At 44.9% G+C, this 18544-nt stretch overlaps 1 protein-coding gene across 2 annotated transcripts in view; it reads left to right on the plus strand.

The window, feature by feature from the left end:
* DENND4A (DENN domain containing 4A) overlaps positions 1–18544 on the plus strand; it is an 81860-nt gene that overhangs the window by 43024 nt on the left and 20292 nt on the right. For both annotated transcript variants that reach the window (XM_055002280.1, XM_055002281.1), the window contains exons 14-20: positions 2333–2466; positions 6064–6199; positions 11141–11347; positions 11448–11576; positions 13072–13216; positions 14352–14468; positions 17369–17518. In XM_055002280.1, coding sequence (XP_054858255.1) covers positions 2333–2466; positions 6064–6199; positions 11141–11347; positions 11448–11576; positions 13072–13216; positions 14352–14468; positions 17369–17518 — 1018 coding nt within the window. The remainder of the gene's footprint in view (positions 1–2332; positions 2467–6063; positions 6200–11140; positions 11348–11447; positions 11577–13071; positions 13217–14351; positions 14469–17368; positions 17519–18544) is intronic.

Raw genomic sequence — 18544 nt, forward strand, 5'->3', positions numbered from 1 at the left:
AGGTCACAATAACCCATCACTGAATTAACAACTCCTAGGTGCAAAGTGCAGAAAATTAGCATCTGTAATGTGAGAAAAAACCCACATTTGCAAAAAACCTCAATTGAGTTTATTTGCAAATTTGGAACAATGGATCCCTCCAGGGTTGAATCAAGACATAGGATTTTTCTCACATTAGAGATGCTAATTTTCTGCACTTTGCACCCTGGAGCTATAAAGCTAACTACAACTCCTGATACTCTAATTTACAATACTCCTCCCACCCTCTGTCTGGATTATAAGGTTTCATTCCATTTCCAGTCCTCATATCTCACGACGGGAGCTCTGACAGTCGAAAGCTCATACCCTGGAAATCTAGTTGGGCTTTAAGGTGCTACTAGACCCAACTCTTGCTCTTGAATTTCTATTGAATACAGTAAGAAGCTGGCTCCTTACTGTGGGCAGTGGTGCCGACTGGCTGGCCGACAGGGCCAGTGGAGGAATGGAGTGCAAGGGGCAGCAGTTGCACTCTCTCTGTCTCTGCCTTTTGGCATGCCTTGCACTGTATTTATCTATTTGATACTGATGCCAAACAACTGCTCCCTGCGGATTTTATTAAGGCCGTCAGTATCCAGGCAATCGAGACCTTTACAGTTTGCTCGCAGTTGGAAAATAATTAATCCTTGACATTTTTGAAAACTGTAGAAGATAGCGACATTCTTTTTTTCCCTTCAAAATTACTACTTAGATAATTGCTGTAACCTAAAGTACATCTCAAAGGCTTGAAAGGAATCCAGCAATTGCGATCCCTGAACATTTCTCAACCCCATCTTTCAGTGTCTCAAGAAGGTGGCAGGTTCCTTGAAGTGGCTTCCATTGATAACATTCAGTTCTGCTCTGCATGAAAAAAAGAAACGGCTTTCTGTTCCAGATGGCCTGGATTGGCAGGGTCTTGTAAATACATTAGCTCTTTTCAAGGAAAGCTTTGGTGTGCTCATCTGTTTATAGTCATTTCTCAAAATAAGTTTGTCTATGAGCCAAAACACACGAGAAGGAATACCTAGGTTCAGCACGTGTTCTCTTACCTCAAGGTTTGCCGGGATCTGTAGGCGTCCTGGAAGCTTAAAGTTTAGCATTTACAGAGCAGCAGGGAGGGAAATACAGGCGCCTGTATTTCCCTTCCCCTTCCTGCTGCTCTGTAAATGCTAAACTTTAAGCTTCCAGGACGCCTACACTTCCCAACAAACCTTGAGGTAAGAGAACACGTGCTGAATCTAGGTATTCCTTCTCGTGTGTTTTGGCTCTATGTGGAGCAGGTCGAGGAGGTCTCAGATGCTTTGCTAAAGAGTTAAGGTCCATAGACTTCACCACCACTATGTTGCCTTATGTACTTCGTTTTAAGTATGTGCTCCTGTGACCTACCTGTGCTTCATGTTGTCTAATCTACCACCCAGCCTGTTAAATACTTTTGGAGAGGGTTGGGTGGTGGGTTTTGGAGAAATCTGCTGTTGTATGTTTTAAATATTTATGTGGTTTTATTGGTTTTAGAGCTATATGTATTTTAAATTACTATACCGATTGTAATCCGCCCTGAGCCTGCTGATGTGGGGAGGGCAGAATAGAAATTGAATTAATCAATTAATTAAGTAAGTAAGTAAATAAATAAATAAATAAATGTCAGCCCTAAAATTGCTTATGTTCTGTCTCAGCATTTCTTCAACTCTGTATTGGATTCTTGCTAATGCTATGTCTTTGTAAACTTACATTGATTTATCCTATGGCATTGGTTATGGAAATGTCCTTGACTGTACTAATCTCACACTGTGTAATCTGCCTTGAGTCTCAGTGAGGAAGGCATAAATGACATAAATAAAAATAAATGTTTTGATAGATTGAAACACTGTCTCTGCAGTGTGCTAAATGAAGTTTCAGAAGATATGACTGGTTGAAAAATATCTTCTTTGTGGAAAAAACTGTATTGCATTATTTGCAGGATAATTATCCAAGTAAATATGCACCCATAGTGTTCTTTACTGTATACCTGTGTTAACATATATTGAATTCATGTTCAAATTTTTTTTGTTTTTTAAAGGGTTTTTCATCTTGTTTAGGTTTCCAAACAGGTCTGTGTTAAGAATTATTGAAAAGCCATATTGCAATAGGTTATTGATTGTGTTAATATTTTTTAATTAATGAAATACAAAAATACAGTGACCAAATGAATTTGATTGTGTTAATATTTTGATCCATTTTTTGATTTTGCGTACATACACTCACATACTCTCTAAAGGTCCATCAAGAAACCCGTGCGTTGCCATATATGTAATTTTTCTTATTAATCCACTTTGTTCAGGTAGATACGGATAGAATGGGTGATGCCCGGCTTATAGAACTGGATGAGTCCTACAGAAGTGAGCACACTGTCTTCATAACTCCTCCAGAGATTCCTCACCTTCCCAATGGAGAAGAGCTTCCCTCGCAGTACAGGTATGCCTTGGAACACAAGAACCCTAGGAAGACAATGTTGCTTAATTGTGTTGATTCCATCCAGAACCTTTTCTGTGTCATGCTTATTCTAATACTGGAAGCTATAACTATATTACTTGTGTAGACAGTCACCAACTTTATCTCATGCTGTAGTTTGGGCCAGTAGGAAACTGGAAATCATAGCTTCTAACTTTTTTTTCCAAAGTAGAATCTTGCACATATTGGGTGCATTCCTAGTAAAAACAGACAGGTATAGGAGGCAAGCCTAGGTCCGTCTATTCAGAAGAAAGCCCCGTTTTGTTTAACAGGGCTTACTCCCAGGAATATGTTCTTAGGATTTTAGCCCCAGTTATCAAACATTCACAGGGTTTTTCTGCCTGGAGAAGAAAAGGCTCCCGTTTCTTTAATAGAGGCTCAATGGGATGTTGTTTGGCAAGTGATGTTATTTACCTCCATGCCATGAAAAGCTTCACAAGCCATTTCCATATATATATATTAAGCCTCTTTTAAAGGGACAGGACATTTTTCTCTAGGCCTGTTGGCAACGGTATCCCCAGACTCATAGCCTGGGCCACAGTATGCTATGAGGAAATAATAACAAAACCCATGCACTTATTAACCACTCTTCTGGACAGATTAATGTCACACTCAGCGCAGTTAACGAAGTCAGTGTTACTTACCCCCATAGTACAGCTGGGGGGCTGGGGCTGAGAGGAGTGAATTACCCAAGGCCACCTGCAGAGTTCATGGCAATAGTGGGAGTCAAACCAGTAGAGTCCTGGCCTGCATCCCAGCCACGTAACCACTGTGCTACACAGAGTACAACATCAGACTACCCACAGGGCAGAAACGTTTGTACAAGTGAGCCACCTGAACTGATATTTGACCGTCTTTATTTTAATCCCATTGACTGCCGTAGGATTGCACAGCTTGAAAAGAACTCATGCCTGCTTGAGGACTGAATGGTACTTGCAGAATTGCGCTCATTCACCTCTATTAGTGGCTTTCAAGAAGAATTGGAAGGAGGGGAGAGATTGCTCTCGCACCTGGTGTCCATATATTGAATCCAAGTGCACGTTTACATGCCTTGCCCTTCCTATACGCATGTTCCCACTCAGCAGGCCTTCTTATCCTTTACAGTAGAGGCAGTGGAGTCTTCTCCTTCCATTCAAAAGTACACAGAAGCCTTTTCAGGGGAGGGAACTGTGTCTGCTCCAGAGCTCCTGTGCAAAGACAGAGAGTGAGATCAAGGTTCCTATACCTTAATGCAGGGGTGGGCAAATTGCGGCCCGCGGGCCACATGCGGCCCGCTACAGAGTTTTTTGTGGCCCGCCAAGACAGTCAGAAAAATCCGCCTTGAACCGAGATTTGCAGCTATAGATGATATGAAATTTGCACAATAAATAAATTGAATAAAACTACCACTATTTTATTTAATTTATATTTATTGATTTTTATGATACAATTTATACCTTTTCTGAAATGCAAAGTTAACTAATGAATGCAATCATTTTAAAAGGTGCGGCCCTCCGCTAACCTCCGCTCCCACAAAGTGGCCCCCGAGCCAAAACAATTGCCCACCCCTGCCTTAATGGATATTTATTTACTTTATTTATAGCCCGCCTTTCTCACTGAGACTCAAAGCGGATTATACCTACACGCACGCGCGCACACACACATAAGTTTTCTCTCTCTCTCTCTGGGAACTCTTTCCTGAAATACAACAATTTCATGTGAAATGACAAATGCCCCTTCTGTTTCAGGAGAGAGTCCTCTTGTTTCTCGGGGGGCCTTCCACATATCATAGTATCCAACGATTAGGATAAAACCAGACGTGATTAATTTTGTAATTATGTGCATCGGACAACGTTATTACAATTGAATTTCTTTAGCCTTCCTGAAAGTCCATTTTTAAACCAGCAATCTAATTTTCTCTTCTTAATGAATTTACAGTGTCGGTATTGATTTTCGTGGGCTTCTGTTCCTGCTTTGTTCATTAGAGGCTAAATAAGAGTGTTAGAAGATTCGTGCGAAAAATGCAATCGATACTAACGGCGTTGTCAATCTGACGGAATAGGATACTTTTTAGAAGCGCCTTTGTTAAATACAGAGCTTTAAATAAGGATAAAGATTTCAGGTCGGCAAGTAGATTTCCTGAAAGACCACATTGAGGAGAGAGGGATGAATCGCCACATTGACCTCTTCCGTGCGGCAGCTATCTGGGATGATTTCTCTGTCGCCACTGTGCCTGCTGATTCAGTGTAGTGGCAGTGGGGCTTCCCTGTGGCAGGTTTCCCTGTATTTTTCAGACAATGTGACAATTACTGATTTAAAAAAAACAAGCATGGAAAAGCTCCCTGGTGATGGTGGCAGCAGGGCTTTATTGTAGCAAGGTGGTCTCAAGGAGATGCTTCACTAACGAGTTAGGGACCATAGACTTCACCACTATGTTGCCTTACGTCCTATCTGTTGCTTTATATGTCCTCCTATATACTACCTGTTGCTTTAAGAATGACCCTGCTGGGTAGTTCTGTTTTGTCTAATGCCAGTCCTAGAATTGCTTATGCTCCGTTTAAGCATTTCTTCAGCTCTGTATTGGATTTTTGCTAATGTGATGTCTTTGTAAACTTGCATTTATTTACCCTCTGACATTGTTTATTGAAATGTCCTTGATATTGACTGTACTAGTTTCGCACCGTGTAATCTGCCTTGAGTCTCAGCGAGAAAGGTGGACTATAAATAAAACGAGTGGGCGTTAAGTTGTCCTGAAGGATGGTATATAAATGGAATGTTATTACGTAAATTAAATATTAAATAAACAAATAAATGGGGCACAGGAGCATGAAAAATTATCCTGATGTGGGCAGGACTGGACCATATGGCAGCTACCTCCGGCTTTGCAGCAGTTTTTCTAAAAAGATCATAGCAAAGGAGGTTTTGGAAAGATCACAGGAAAGACCAGGAGGTGATTCACGGCCGTACTGTGGAGAAGCAGAGAAAAACCTCTACATCCCGATAGCATCCAAGTTGGTGCAAACCACTCATTTTGTCCTTTTTCACTGTCATCCTTCCCTCTGTGTTTCCTCTGTATCAGCAACTAGGAGAGGGAGCACCTTTTAGGGAATGAAATTCATGTAATTACTTTTATAAGGACCAACCATATTGACACTAAACATTGTGCAAGCTTTCAAGCTTACCATAAGGCTTCATCAGGCTGGATGTTGCAATATTTAAGCAGATTTTTCAGGCCATGGTGTTAAGGTCCGATCTTGCCCATAACCTTTGTGAGATACCCGTGCCAGGTTTGGCTGAGAAGCCTTCTGTTGCTGACCCAGGTTTTAGATGTTAGGGGGGAAATCCATTGCCCAATCAGTAAATAAATGTTGGAAAGGGGTTTTATGTCCCCTCCCAATTCTTTCTCTTAGAACAGCAGTGCGAAGGTGTGAGGCTTGTGTCTTCCCCAATAAATTCCTTGCTTCACTGTGCATTCACCTCGTGTGAAATATTAGCTGGAAGTCTTGGTGCAACAGCCTGAGCCCTGAGGGTAAAATAGGGCATAAATCTACAGTAAATGAAATGTTTTTTTTTTCTTTTCAGTTATAATGGCTTTCCTGTGCTGATGCAAGAGTTGTTTGAGCGGCCTGTGGGACTTTTGAAGATGCAGAACAGCAAAGCGCCCTCAAAAGCCAGCAATCCCAACAGCCCACTGCCCATGTTCAGGAGAACAAAACAGGTACTTAACAGGCATGCTACACTCTTCATTGCTCAAAGTTCTGTGGTTTGAATTCAGTGTATCCCAGCATGGCCCCTGTAGCGTCTTTGTGCTGGGGGAGTTATAGAAAACTTTGTACTCGTTAATCTTTTCCTGGCTGCACCCACACATTGTTGAATATTGTGCTGTTGGTGCACTGTACGCAACTGAATTTTCCTGTGTGACCAAGCCAGTTCTGGACAATCATGGTTTTGCAACAGTAGTTCAGTTTCTAATGCTGTGGATGCAGCCCTTTCTCCCAAATCTGCAGTCTGAACTCGAAATTTTTGGCAAGGTTCAGCTGTATTTATTTATTTCTAACCTGCCTTCCTCACTGAGGCTGAAGGCGGATTAGAGAGTTTTAAAAACTATCTCACAAGAGCAAAGGCTCTGGAATGCTGTTCCTCCAGCAGCAGCATGCTAAGATTGCAACTCACTTTTGAAACGCAAGTGACATTCTGGCAGATTTCAAAGGGAAAAAATAAGGTTGGGGGGAGCTTTACAAAAAACTTATTCAGTACTGGCTTTAATGAAGAGTTAACATGAAAGATACCTACATAACCACAGGTTTAATGCCTAAAATTGGTAATGTTATGGGGTGTGTGCCCTTTGAGAAAAGAAATGATGAAAAAAATTAATAGCCTTCTGGTGGTCCAGAACATGTCTTGTGTTTTATATGGGCATAGCAGACACAATTATCCCAGTCTTCAAGGGTTCTGCAGACCTCTGCTTCTCAGTAGCATGTACTTAGGACGAGCGCCTGTACTGAATTCTAAAGAGGATTTCCGCCTCCCTAGAGGCTCCCTGCCGTAATTGAATCTCATATGTCCTTTTCGTTTCCTTCTGCTATCCACAGTAGTTGTTGCACAGAATTCCTCGTAGGCAGAATTAGACATGTCATCGCTAAGCCCTTTTTTAAATGCCATTTTGCCTGCTGCAATTTGTCGTCGTCTAATAATTCATTTTACTGTGTAACTTTTCTCTCTCCTGTCATTTGGAACTACTCACTCCTGTTCCTTAGCAATTCCAGTTTAGTTATTGTAATGGTGAAGTGCCTGTTTTGTAGCACTGATTTCCATATCGGTATCCCTCTTTTGCCCCAAGTAAATAAGAGCCTTTCAAAGGGAATTGCAGTCTGAGAACCATTGGGGTCAGTGCCAGCTGTCCCTGATTTCTTATTTCAATTACAGTTTTCAAATGTTAGTTTTGTATGGTTATTAATAATTCACATAACCACTTCATTCCTCACATCACACAAATTATGCAAATTCTGAAAGAGGGTATCTTCATGACCTACAGTGTTGAAAAGCAATTTTATGTATTGCAGATCTTTATACCCTGCAGTCTGTCTGCCGCAAGATGGTTTTTGAGGTGGCTTAGGGCCAAACTACATGATACTTTTTAAAAACAAGTCAGCCTGACTCACTTTCCTTGCAGACAGCTTACTTACCCAAATGCCACAGGACCTAATTCAGATATATTCAATGGGATTTGGGTCATTGGTACTGTTTTGGGATCCGGGTGTTCCCAGAATTCCAGAATTATTTGGGTTCCGTGATTTCCTGTAGGGGACTTGGGGGATGGGGTAGAGTGGCTTATTTTTAACCAAATAACATTAACATTCCACTGGAGCTAGTTCTGCCTGTCCACTAAAGATCCTCCAATTTTCAAGCAAATTGAAGCAAGGGATCCAATTCTAAGGGTCCTGAATGAGGTGACCCCAGCCATCCTGCTTGCAGGCGTGCGGACTGGGAGGAAAAAACAGCCCTGGAAAAGGGCCCCACCCCTACAGAGGAAGCGGGAGGAGACATCCAGACCCACAGCTCTGCTAGGCCCTGCTGTCCACAGGCAGGGTGAGGTTCACGCCAGCTGCAACCCACCTTCCCATTGTTCAGGAAACCCATTAAAGGGGGGGGGGAGCCTGGGATCCCACCCCCCTGGATATTTCCAAATATTTCCAGAAATATACGGGACCTGGATACTGGTATACCTGAGAATCCTGAATACCACTTCATATACCTGAATATCCCAGTAAGGTATTTGGGGGGGGGGTCATAAATTCAGACTGGATATATGTGAGCACACATCCCTAGCTAGGAAGTCTGAGAAGAAGCAGTCCAGTAGGTGTGTTTGGAGGCATCTTCTCCTCTGGCGGTGATGTTTGGAACCAGCTGGGTGTAGGCTTGACATCCTTTGGACAGTTAAATCTCTTAGCTTCGTTTTGTCTCATGTTAGCACAACTTGGCACATAGAAATCTTGTGATTTGCCTTTAATTAAATGAAAATTCTTTTCAGTGCTTGCTGGACATGCAGCAAGACTAATCGTTACTTTCTACAGAACAGATCTTGTTCAATATTCAGATAACAGCACCTTGATTTTTATTTCTCTTTCTATCTAATAGTTTAAGCAGCCATTTAATGAGCTTATTTTCCCCTCTAATGGATTTCACGTTTTGCTGCATCTCAGATGAATATTTATGTTTTGCATTGGTGGTTCTGGCATTCTGTCACCTTAAAATGATTTCCCCCAGATAATAGGTTGCGTTTAGCACTCTGGCACTTTAAAACGATGCTAGTCATTCTTGCCTCTTTCCAATTGTGAACAAGAGGCATCAGTTTTCTGAGATTAGACGTGATGCAACATTGGAATTAATGTAGCTATCAGAGCTGGCAGCCTGAGTCTGGCAGACAAAAGGATAGGGAAGCTGCGGAAGCAAATCAGCAAATGCTGAGTGGGCAGACAGATAACCTGAGACACTAATGAGTGAGTATGGGCAGTCTGAGAAAAGTTTTTTCCCCCTTTTTTTGGTACTCAAAAAAGGAGTTGTTCAGCCTGAGAAGCCAGGGTTCAGAGGCTTTACAGGACCAGGTGAACACTTCCTGGCTGCTGGTGGCATCAGACAATCAGCGCCTGGCCAAAGTGCAGCAGACAGTAGTTCTAGGGGAATCTTATTTAGTCCAGCCTATTACACAGCTCTTGCGTGTCTAATCAGCGAGAGGGCTCTGCTCCTGCCTTTTCCTCTCCCTTTTGTGTTACCCGAATAGGCACTCTCCTCATTAATTGAGGAAAATTAGCTTAAAGGAGACAAAGTGAGAGGGGGCAACTGGGATTCTCCACCAATGTTTACGGGGATTTTTGTCCCGTAAGAGAACTCTTGAAATAATCCAGCCAGATGTTCATCCGGAAAGGTTTTTATGAAAAGAAATAAAAGGGTAAACATACAGACACACACGGAACACATACGAGGCTAAATAAGAGGAAATCGGGGAGGAGAGGGGAGAAGGCTATAATGACCAGTCTCGAAGATGGAGGTCTGCGGAGGCAGCAGTGAAACAAACAGTGTTTCGCGGAGAGAAGAAGAGAAGGCCCAAACAGATTTTGGGGGTGTATGTACAGGTCCCAGAACACACACACACACACTGGTGGCAGGGGACTCCAGATGTAGGGCAAAATGCCCCCTGGGGCAAGCTGACATATTTGCCCCCAATAACTTGATGGGTTTTCCAGAGTTGGGAGAGGCTTGATGGGTTTACCTGAGGTGGACTATAAGTGTAAGCGGTGCTTGATAACCCTGTGAGTACCAGATGGGAAAAGCTACCAGGTTTGGTGAATAGTGTTAGATGTTGCTTAATGAGGGGAAATGGGTGAGGGGAAATGAGGCTGGGCGTGGATGAGATTAGTCAAGAGTAGACATGGGCATGATCAGAATTACGGACTGAAAATTGCCCTGATTTTGGTGTTTGCGCCATCGGGACTGGGCTGATCGGTTCCATCCACGGCTCCCGGTTCAGCGCTCGGGTGGGGCGTTCTATCGGGTCTCGATCGGATCGATCGGTTTACGTTCGGGATTGCAGTCTGCAGACAGTCTGGCGCCAGCCATCTGTTCCCGAGGGAATGGAGCCCCGTGGAAACGGAGCCTGGGGAATGCTGGAGCTGTTTGCCTTCCTTCTGTCGCCCTGGAAATGCGAATGGAAGCCCAGCTTTCCTTGATCAGCAGGGCTTCCTTCCAACCACGGAGCAGCCAGAAAAGCGCACGCCCGTCTCGTCCATTTGGGAGAAGAGAGGGGAGGGTGGGGGAAGGGGGTGTTCTTCGAACTCGAATCTCATCCCTGCAAAACCTGAGAGGCAGCTCTTATGGCCAAACACAGCCCTCCTGCGTAGCAGACCCAGGCTTTATAAATAGCCATGTGCTACGCAACAAAGTTTCACTTTCCGCTCGCGGGTGGAGTGGGACAGAGGCGAGCTCTCGCTTGCCGCTTTTGGAGAGAGAAAGCACAAGAGAGAGAGGGAGATTTAGCTTTGGGCTTCAGCGGATAGGGAATAGGGAGCTATCTCCTCTGGTTTCCCCCCCCCGACAGTACCGGCACACTCCCGTGGGGACAGACCCCCCCCCGCCCCCTGAGGGGAGGCGGCTCGCCGCTGCCTCCACGGGCCTGCTGGGCCCAGCGGTTGCCATTCTCCTCACCCACCATTCCTTTAGCGCTGGAAACCGCGGGGCATTCTCCCGCGTTGGCCTTCCCGATTCCCGATTCTGTATTGGAAACAGGACTTGATTGGTAAGGTTCGGGTACCTGGGTTCGGCACCGCCGCGGAATCACGATCAGCTAAATCGGGATTAATTTTTAGATCATGCCCATGTCTAGTCAAGAGTTCTTGGGAGACCCATTGTCCTAAATTACGTGTCTCTTAGGGTCCTGGAGGGGGTCTTTAGTGAGTTAGCCGCTTTAACTCTCCTGAAATATTTTCCCAGGCTCTTACCTGGCTGGCATCCGTTTTGTTTCATTTTAGGCCAGGCAGTATCTTGCGCTTAAACTGCCCCTCAGCGGGAGGAGAGGACTGCCAACATTTGAGGCGAGGGGGAACCATATGGTTTCAAAGATACATTGTGCCTAAAGTATGTTAATTTCATTGCTTCGGTGCAGGAAATCAAGTCGGCCCATAAGATAGCCAAGAGGTACTCCTCTATTCCTCAGATGTGGTCCAGGTGCTTGCTGCGCCACTGCTACGGCCTGTGGTTCATCTGCCTCCCTGCCTATGTCAAGGTGTGCCATTCCAAAGTGAGGGCTCTGAGAACGGCCTATGATGTGCTGAGAAGAATGCATGCCAAAAAGATCGACCCCCCTGATGAGGTAAGACGGCAATGTGATCACTGCAGCTACCTTTGCGATGAGTCTTAAGTTCCTCCATAGTAAACTACTAAACATGGCCTGGTTTTTTCTCCCCCTTCAGGTGTGCTATCGGGTGTTAATGCAGCTTTGTGGACAGTACGGCCAGCCGGTGCTCGCGGTGAGAGTCCTTTTTGAAATGAAAAAAGCTGGAGTCGATCCAAATGCCATTACATACGGTTACTATAACAAGGTAAATGAAATGCTGGTGCTGAGAGGGGAAAGCTGTGTGAATGAGGTCGATATGCTTAGCGAACAGCATAGGAAATACAGTGTTGTTAATTATTTGAAAGCCTTTAATTTTGACGCTAGGAAAGTCTTACTTCATAAATGCAGTCTGTTCCCTGGCTTTCAATCCGTCACCGCAGTGTAATTGCAAGGACACATTCCTGGCAGTAAGCACCACTGAGTACACCCAAGTAGGATTTTGAGCAGACCTGCTTATGTTTGATCTCTCAACATAGCCTGAGAAGTGTTAGACAGTTTTCATTGCTTTGCTCCTATATATTTTACACTTTTTATTTGCATTGTTCTGCAGTTTTGAAACCAGTGTCTGTTGCATTGTTTGTATGCATGATGCTGTATGGTACTATACTGTTCATGAGAGGGAAGGTGACATGGTATAGCCCGATCTCGTCAGATCTCAGAAGTTAAGCAGGGATGGGACACCAGCAGGGAAAACTCTGCAGAGGAAGGCAATGGCAAACCACCCACCTTTGCTTCTCATTTGCCTTGAAAGCCCCAGCAGGGGTCGCCATAAGTCAGTTGTGACTTGACGGCACTTTACACACACACACACACTATAGCGTTTTGTAATCCAGTTTTATTCACTGTTGATTGTTTTGTGCTGCTCTCACTGCCTTGCTTTAATTGTAGCAGCTCCCCTTGAATCTCATTGGGGAGCATGGCTATGAATGAAGCAAAGAAACAAAGGTCCTGGCCTAGAGTGTTGTAGTTGCCAGTTTGAAGTCCTAGCCTGAGCTTTGTTGTTGGGCTAGGCCAAAAATCTGCACCTTTTAAAATGTTTCAGAACCTGCATGATACTGTTAAGAGAAACTTCATTCCCATGTGCAATTGATGGGGATGACAAAGCTGTTTTTGGACTGTACCATTCCAGCCTGGAAATGAGAGGGTTGAATCTAATGGGATGAATGCTTCCCCATTAAAAAAAACTTTTTTTGCATATTGAAAACTAGGTGAGAGAGAGGAGAAATAGTTATATGATCCCCAGGGCTTTTTTTCTGGGGAAAGAGGTGGTGGAACTCAGTGGGTTGCCCTCAGAGAAAATGGTCACATGGCTGGTGGCCCCGCCCCCTGATCTCCCGCCAGAGGGGAGTTTAGATTGCCCTCAATCTCAACTCCCCTCTGTCTGGAGATCAGGGGGCGGGGCCACCAGCCATGTGACCATTTTCAAGAGGTTCCGGAACTCCGTTCCCCCGCGTTCCCCCTGAAAAAAAGCCCTGATGCTCCCCCAGAGCCATGTTTATTACTTCATCTGCTGTGTGTAAGAAAGAGACCAGCTGGTAGGACTGTGGAAACCTAGGTCTAAATCCTCATTCAGCCACAAAGCACCTTGGTTAGAGCATTCCTTGTGCCTAGCACACTTTACTGTATTGTTTTAATACAACCTGGGTTTACCTATATTATGTAGCTCCAATCATTTCCATTTACCATTATTCAATGAACAGGCCGTTTTGGAAAGCACCTGGCCTTCAAACAATCGCAGTGGCTACTTCTTGTGGACAAAAATAAGGAACGTGGTCTTGGGAATAGCACAATTTAAAAGAGTGCTAAGAAAACAACCTGCTAATGGCATCCACAAAGCCCTTTCTGGTAGAGTATTCATGTCCCTTTTTAGTTTGTTACTATGTTTCCGTATTAGGTAGCTAGAAACACTGTGCAGTATTTTCAAAATGTTTTGACTTACGCAGTGGATTTCTCTTTAACAATTTTAGCTGATTACTAAGAGCAATTATTTATATTGGGCCAGCAATCAGTGGGCAATGGTTCCTTTGTGAAATTTGCCTCTATGGGTCATGGTCTCAGAACAGTTGTTGGGGAGGCATATGGGTTTGGTACGTGTAGTGTCTGAAAGAAAAAAAAATCCGGACCCTAGCTGTTCCTCATGACTCTTGAAGAATTCCATAAAGGTGTGTAAATGTTTTCCGTGTGAGTTCTTTTTGTGAGTATCATTCAAGAAACACCTCCTTAGATATAAGCATCACATGAATAGATGCCCTTTGGTTGTCACTTAGAGGCAAGCTACAAGTGACGAATGACATTTGCCTGGCAAGTGAGCAGACTCACGTGTATTCCTCCCTATTCACTTGCCGTTCACTTGATCAAGTGGAGAGCAAGTGGAGAGCAAGTGAATGGCAAGTGAACAGGGAGGAATACACGTGAGTCTGTTCACTTGCCAGGCAAGTGTAATTCATCACTTGTAGCTTGGCTCTAAGGTCCTCTGCTTCCTACAGTGGGAAAAAATAACCCAATTGGCTGTGAACAAACTACTGTAATCAGCAAAAAGGAAGCAAATGCCAAAGGCTGTGTCCAGTTCTCTAGTCTCACCAGAAATAACTGTTGTGGCCTGAAAAGTAAGAAGGTGAGGGCCTCTATAGCGAGGTGACACAATTGCTCTGCTTTCACTAAATTTACAGGCAATAAGGTTGTCTAAATATGTTTTAAGCAGCGTATGCTCCCCTTTGGCCAGTGGGGTTAGTCTTACTGGTGGTAGTATGTCTTTTAAAGAAATTCTCTGCTGAAGCAGAGTGCACAGAGTTCTAGTACAGTCTCATTCTCATGGAAAGATCACATGCTGGCATTTCCCAAAGTTGCTGTGCAATACGGTGAGTCTCAGCCTACCTCAGCTATTCACATCTGAATAAGGGTCCTCAGTTTCTGTGCTTCCTTTTAATGGAAAATAACATTGCTGATTCCATTCTGGTTGTTTTTTTTTACATTGCGATAGGGGAGCATTTAGATCTCTTGTACAGGCTGTCCAAAGAAGCAGTCAAACGAGGGAAAGGAACTGTTCAGAAGAATGGAGAAGCAACCGAAGAGAAGAAAGAGAGTGACTCAAGCTCTTGTATGTTTCTAATATTAATGCCTAGCAGGTTGACTTTGTATTCTGATACGATATCCAAAATGGGTTTGTTTGTTTTTTGATTCTCACTTAATGTAACACATCCCTTTGGGAGACAGTTTTCCTGATCTTGATATTTGATATTTTATTGTTTGATATGATTTTAAACTGTAATTTATTGCATATATATATCCTCTTGCAATTTTGGTTTTATGATGCTGTGACTCGCCCTGAGCCGGCTCATGGGGAGGGCAGGATAGAAATCCAACAAATAAATAAATAAATTCTACATTGTGCCATACACAGCCAGCACTGCGGGACACTTCGTTCTTGAAAGGACTTTATAATGGTGATCTTTTTGTCAGGAGCCTCCCTCAGTGCTGTCACTAACTCCCTTAAAAACTCTCAGGATGCTTCATTGTATGAAATAGAATATGTTCACTCCTAAGGAGGCTAATGTGTAGATGGGTCCTCTGGGTCAGTGATCCCAAATTCATCCATCATGTGGCCAGGTAACAGCCAACATTACAGATCCCAAACTTGCAGGTATACGAAGTCTGACATCGCTTCCTCAGGCATTGCTTTTTCCCTTTAAGTCCAGTAACCGCCCTGACCGCCCAAGTCAAATCTCCGAAGCTAAGCAGGGTCAGCCTTGGTTAGTAATGGGAGTAATGGGAGACCTCCAGTGAAGACCAGGGTTGCAGAGGCAGGCAATGGCAAACTCCTCTGTTAGTCTGTTGTCATGAAAACCCCACCAAGGGGTGCCATAAGTCAGCTATGAGGGCAGGATTTCATTCAAGTCCAATAATCAGGGCCATTGCAAGAATGAGGAGAGCAAAAAGGGAAGGCCCTTCTCTTCATCCTCCTGGTTATTTTGCCAACCCCTGCTTTATATTAGAAAAACAGGACTAAATGGAGCAAATATCCATCATTAAGTCTGCAGAGGAATGGGTAGGAGTTCTGAGAGTTACGAATTCAGGTGATGTAAAAGATGGTACATCTATAAGGGATTTTAAATCCAGAGTGGATTAATTAAACTAGAAATGAAAAAAAAAATCCTGCGTTTTCTCTAAGGTAAAAGGCATCAATTTGGTTTCTGAGAAGAGTGTAAAGAATTTGCAACTCAACATGAAAAGAAGTATCCAGATTTTTGTTTGTTTAAATGTATTTATTTTAAACTCTTGCTTTGCAGAGGCAGAAAAGGGTTTTTAAAAAGCAGGCAGTACAGTTTAAAAGTGAAAGGCTGGCAGATCAGGTATTCAGCACTCCAAGAGCCCCCGTATGTTCTTTTAAATAGCTCGTTGCCATAAGAAGAGAGGCGTTCCTCATGCCTGCGCCATGGGGGAAAGGTGAACTATATAACTATTTTAATTAATAAATACACTCTCAGGAAGGCTGTTCTGAAGACACTGGAGCCTGGCTTCTGGATGCACGTACCAGAGGGCACCATTACACATGATGTGGGAGAGCCGTGATTTTGAGGAGAGATGCTGGAGGACAGAGTTCTTGTTGTGTACCATTTCCCCAGTCTAAATCGCTCCTTCTGAAGCTATTGTTAACCCTTCATCAACTGCAGGAACAGGGCTCATTTCAAGGGGGAACGCACAGGAACAGTTCTGGCAGTTCCCCAAAGAGGTCGCATGTCAGGTAGCCTCGCCCACCTGACTCTCGGACATTTTGGGCCCGTTTCAGCCTGGACTGGGGCCAAAAAGGTCCAGATCGGGCCTCTGACGGGTGGTAGATCACTCTCCCACTCAGCAGCGGCCTGATCCTGACCATTTTGGGCCCCTTTTCGGCCATTTTCAGCCCCTTTTTGCCATTTTGGGCCCAATTTCGGCCCTGAATGGCCAGGATTGGGTCCAAAACAGCCAGGATAGGTGATGTCAAGGGGTGTGGCATATGCAAATCAGTTATGCCAATGACACACTTCCAGTACTGTCAAGGGGTGTGGCATATGCTAATGAGTTATGCTAATGAGTTCCTCCAGCTCTTTTTCTATGAAATGGCCCCTGTGCAGGAATAAATGCAGCATTGGGGAACATTTAGATTAGGAAAACTAATGCGTAAGCCACCCTTAGCACCATTTCTTTGGTCTGATTTGGTGCCTACAGGCAGCTGCCTTTCAATTAAAATAAAAAGGCCAGGAGACCTGATGACAGGCAGGGGCGGATCTAGGGTTGCCGGCGCCCAGGGCAACCCTTGTCCGCCCTTGCGCATGCGTGATGACATCATTTTGGTGACATCATCACGCAGGCGCCGGAGGCAGCATGCGGGGCTGAGAAGCCGCCCGCGCCATTCACTTCTCTGCAGGCGAATGGCGCGGACGGCCTCGCAGCCCCCTGCGCTGCCTTTCGCCTGCCCAGCTGCCCTTTGTCTGCCCTGCAGGACAGGGTACACGGCAAGCTGGCCACCTCCTGTCCTGCGGGGCAGGCGAAAGGCAGTGCAGGGGGCTGCAAGGCTGCCTGTGCCATGTGCCTGCCCCGCGGGACAGGGGGCGGCCAGCTGCCCCCTCTCCTGTGGGGCAAGCTAATGGCGTGGGCGGCCGCGCTGCCCTTTGCCTGCCGTGCAGGACAAGGGGTGCACAGCAAGCTTGCCGCCCCCTATCCCGTGGGGCAGGTGAAAGGCAGCGCGGGGGGCTGCAAGGCTGCCCATGCTGCCACCTGCACACTCTGGCAGCTGGGAGCTGCTCCCGGCGCCCCCTCCCTGGCGGCGCTGGGAACAGACTATCCCCCTGCCCCCCCTGCCCCCCCGTCGATCCGGCCCTGATGACAGGTATCTTGCATCCTGTGCCATTGGGTTCTAACAGTGGGGAAATGACCTGCAGTGGATGAATGTTTTCAAGGATTTATGAAGAGTAACCTCGGTGCCTTTCATCATTTTCCGTTTTTTGTTTGTTCGTACAGTATCAGAAGTAGAGAGTGGAAAAGGAAGTGGTGACTGCCTTCCTGCATTAAACTATCAACATTCCAGCAGCGTTAAGCGTGCGTCAAGGATTGTTCGTGTTAACAGCGCAATTGGTAAAGCTGCGGATATAGCAGGAGATGTTGACACAGGTAAAGAGGTGCAGCTGAGAACCTTTAAGTCTTACGATGGAGCAGTTTCAACTTTTTTTTTGTAGTAAGAGAACTATCCCATTGCATGCATCCATTCCTACAGTAGCCAGGTTTCTCTGAGGAAGGAATAATAGTAAAATAAGGGTCTTCCCCTCCCCAGTCTATTAAATTGTTTAGTGACATGTATGGGTATAGGGGCTTTGTGGCTACTTTTCTTTCTTTTAAATATTTCTGTGCTGCCTTTCCACCCAAATAGGGTCCCCCAAGGCAGCAAACATTAAACATTTAAAACATTAAAGTGGCATTTAAAATATGTATACAATTTCAGTAAAAACAGGTAAACATACAAACACAACACAGTGGAAGGGTCAATAAAAGTTACTGGGAGTACGCCAAACAATAAAAAAAGTCTTCACCCACTGCCAGAGGACAATGATAGAGGGAGACAGACGAATCTCCTTGGGGAAAGAGGGAATTCCCAAGTTTTGGTGCCACAACCGAGAAGGTGCCACCCATCTAGCCTTAGTTGGTGGGGGCACTTGAAGCATGGCCTGTGAAGGTGACCAAAGTGGATGAAAAATGAAATCCACCCCTCAAGTCATAGTTGACTACGTTGACCCCTGGTGGGGTTTTCATGGCAAGAGACTAACAGAGGTGGTTTGCCATTGCCTGCCTCTGCAACCCTGGTCTTCATTGGAGGTCTCCCATCCAATTACTAACCAAGGCCGACCCTGCTTAGCTTCTGAGATATAACAAGATCAAGCTCTCCTGTAGGTTCATATGGGAGAAGGCAGTCCTTAAGGTATGCTGGCCCAAACTGTATAGAGTCAATACCAGCACACTGAACTGGGCTCAGAAGCCAACTGGGAGCCAGTATTGACGGAACGAGACTGGAGTGATATAGTCCCTGTGACCCTCTCTCGTCAACAGTCCAGTTGCAGCATTCTGTACCAACTTGTTACTTCTGGACAGTCTTCAAGGGCAGCCCTCCATAGAGTGCACTACAGTAATCTAATCTAGATGTTA

This window comes from Eublepharis macularius, chromosome 18 (genome assembly GCF_028583425.1).
Source record: "Eublepharis macularius isolate TG4126 chromosome 18, MPM_Emac_v1.0, whole genome shotgun sequence".
NCBI lineage: Eukaryota > Metazoa > Chordata > Lepidosauria > Squamata > Eublepharidae > Eublepharis > Eublepharis macularius.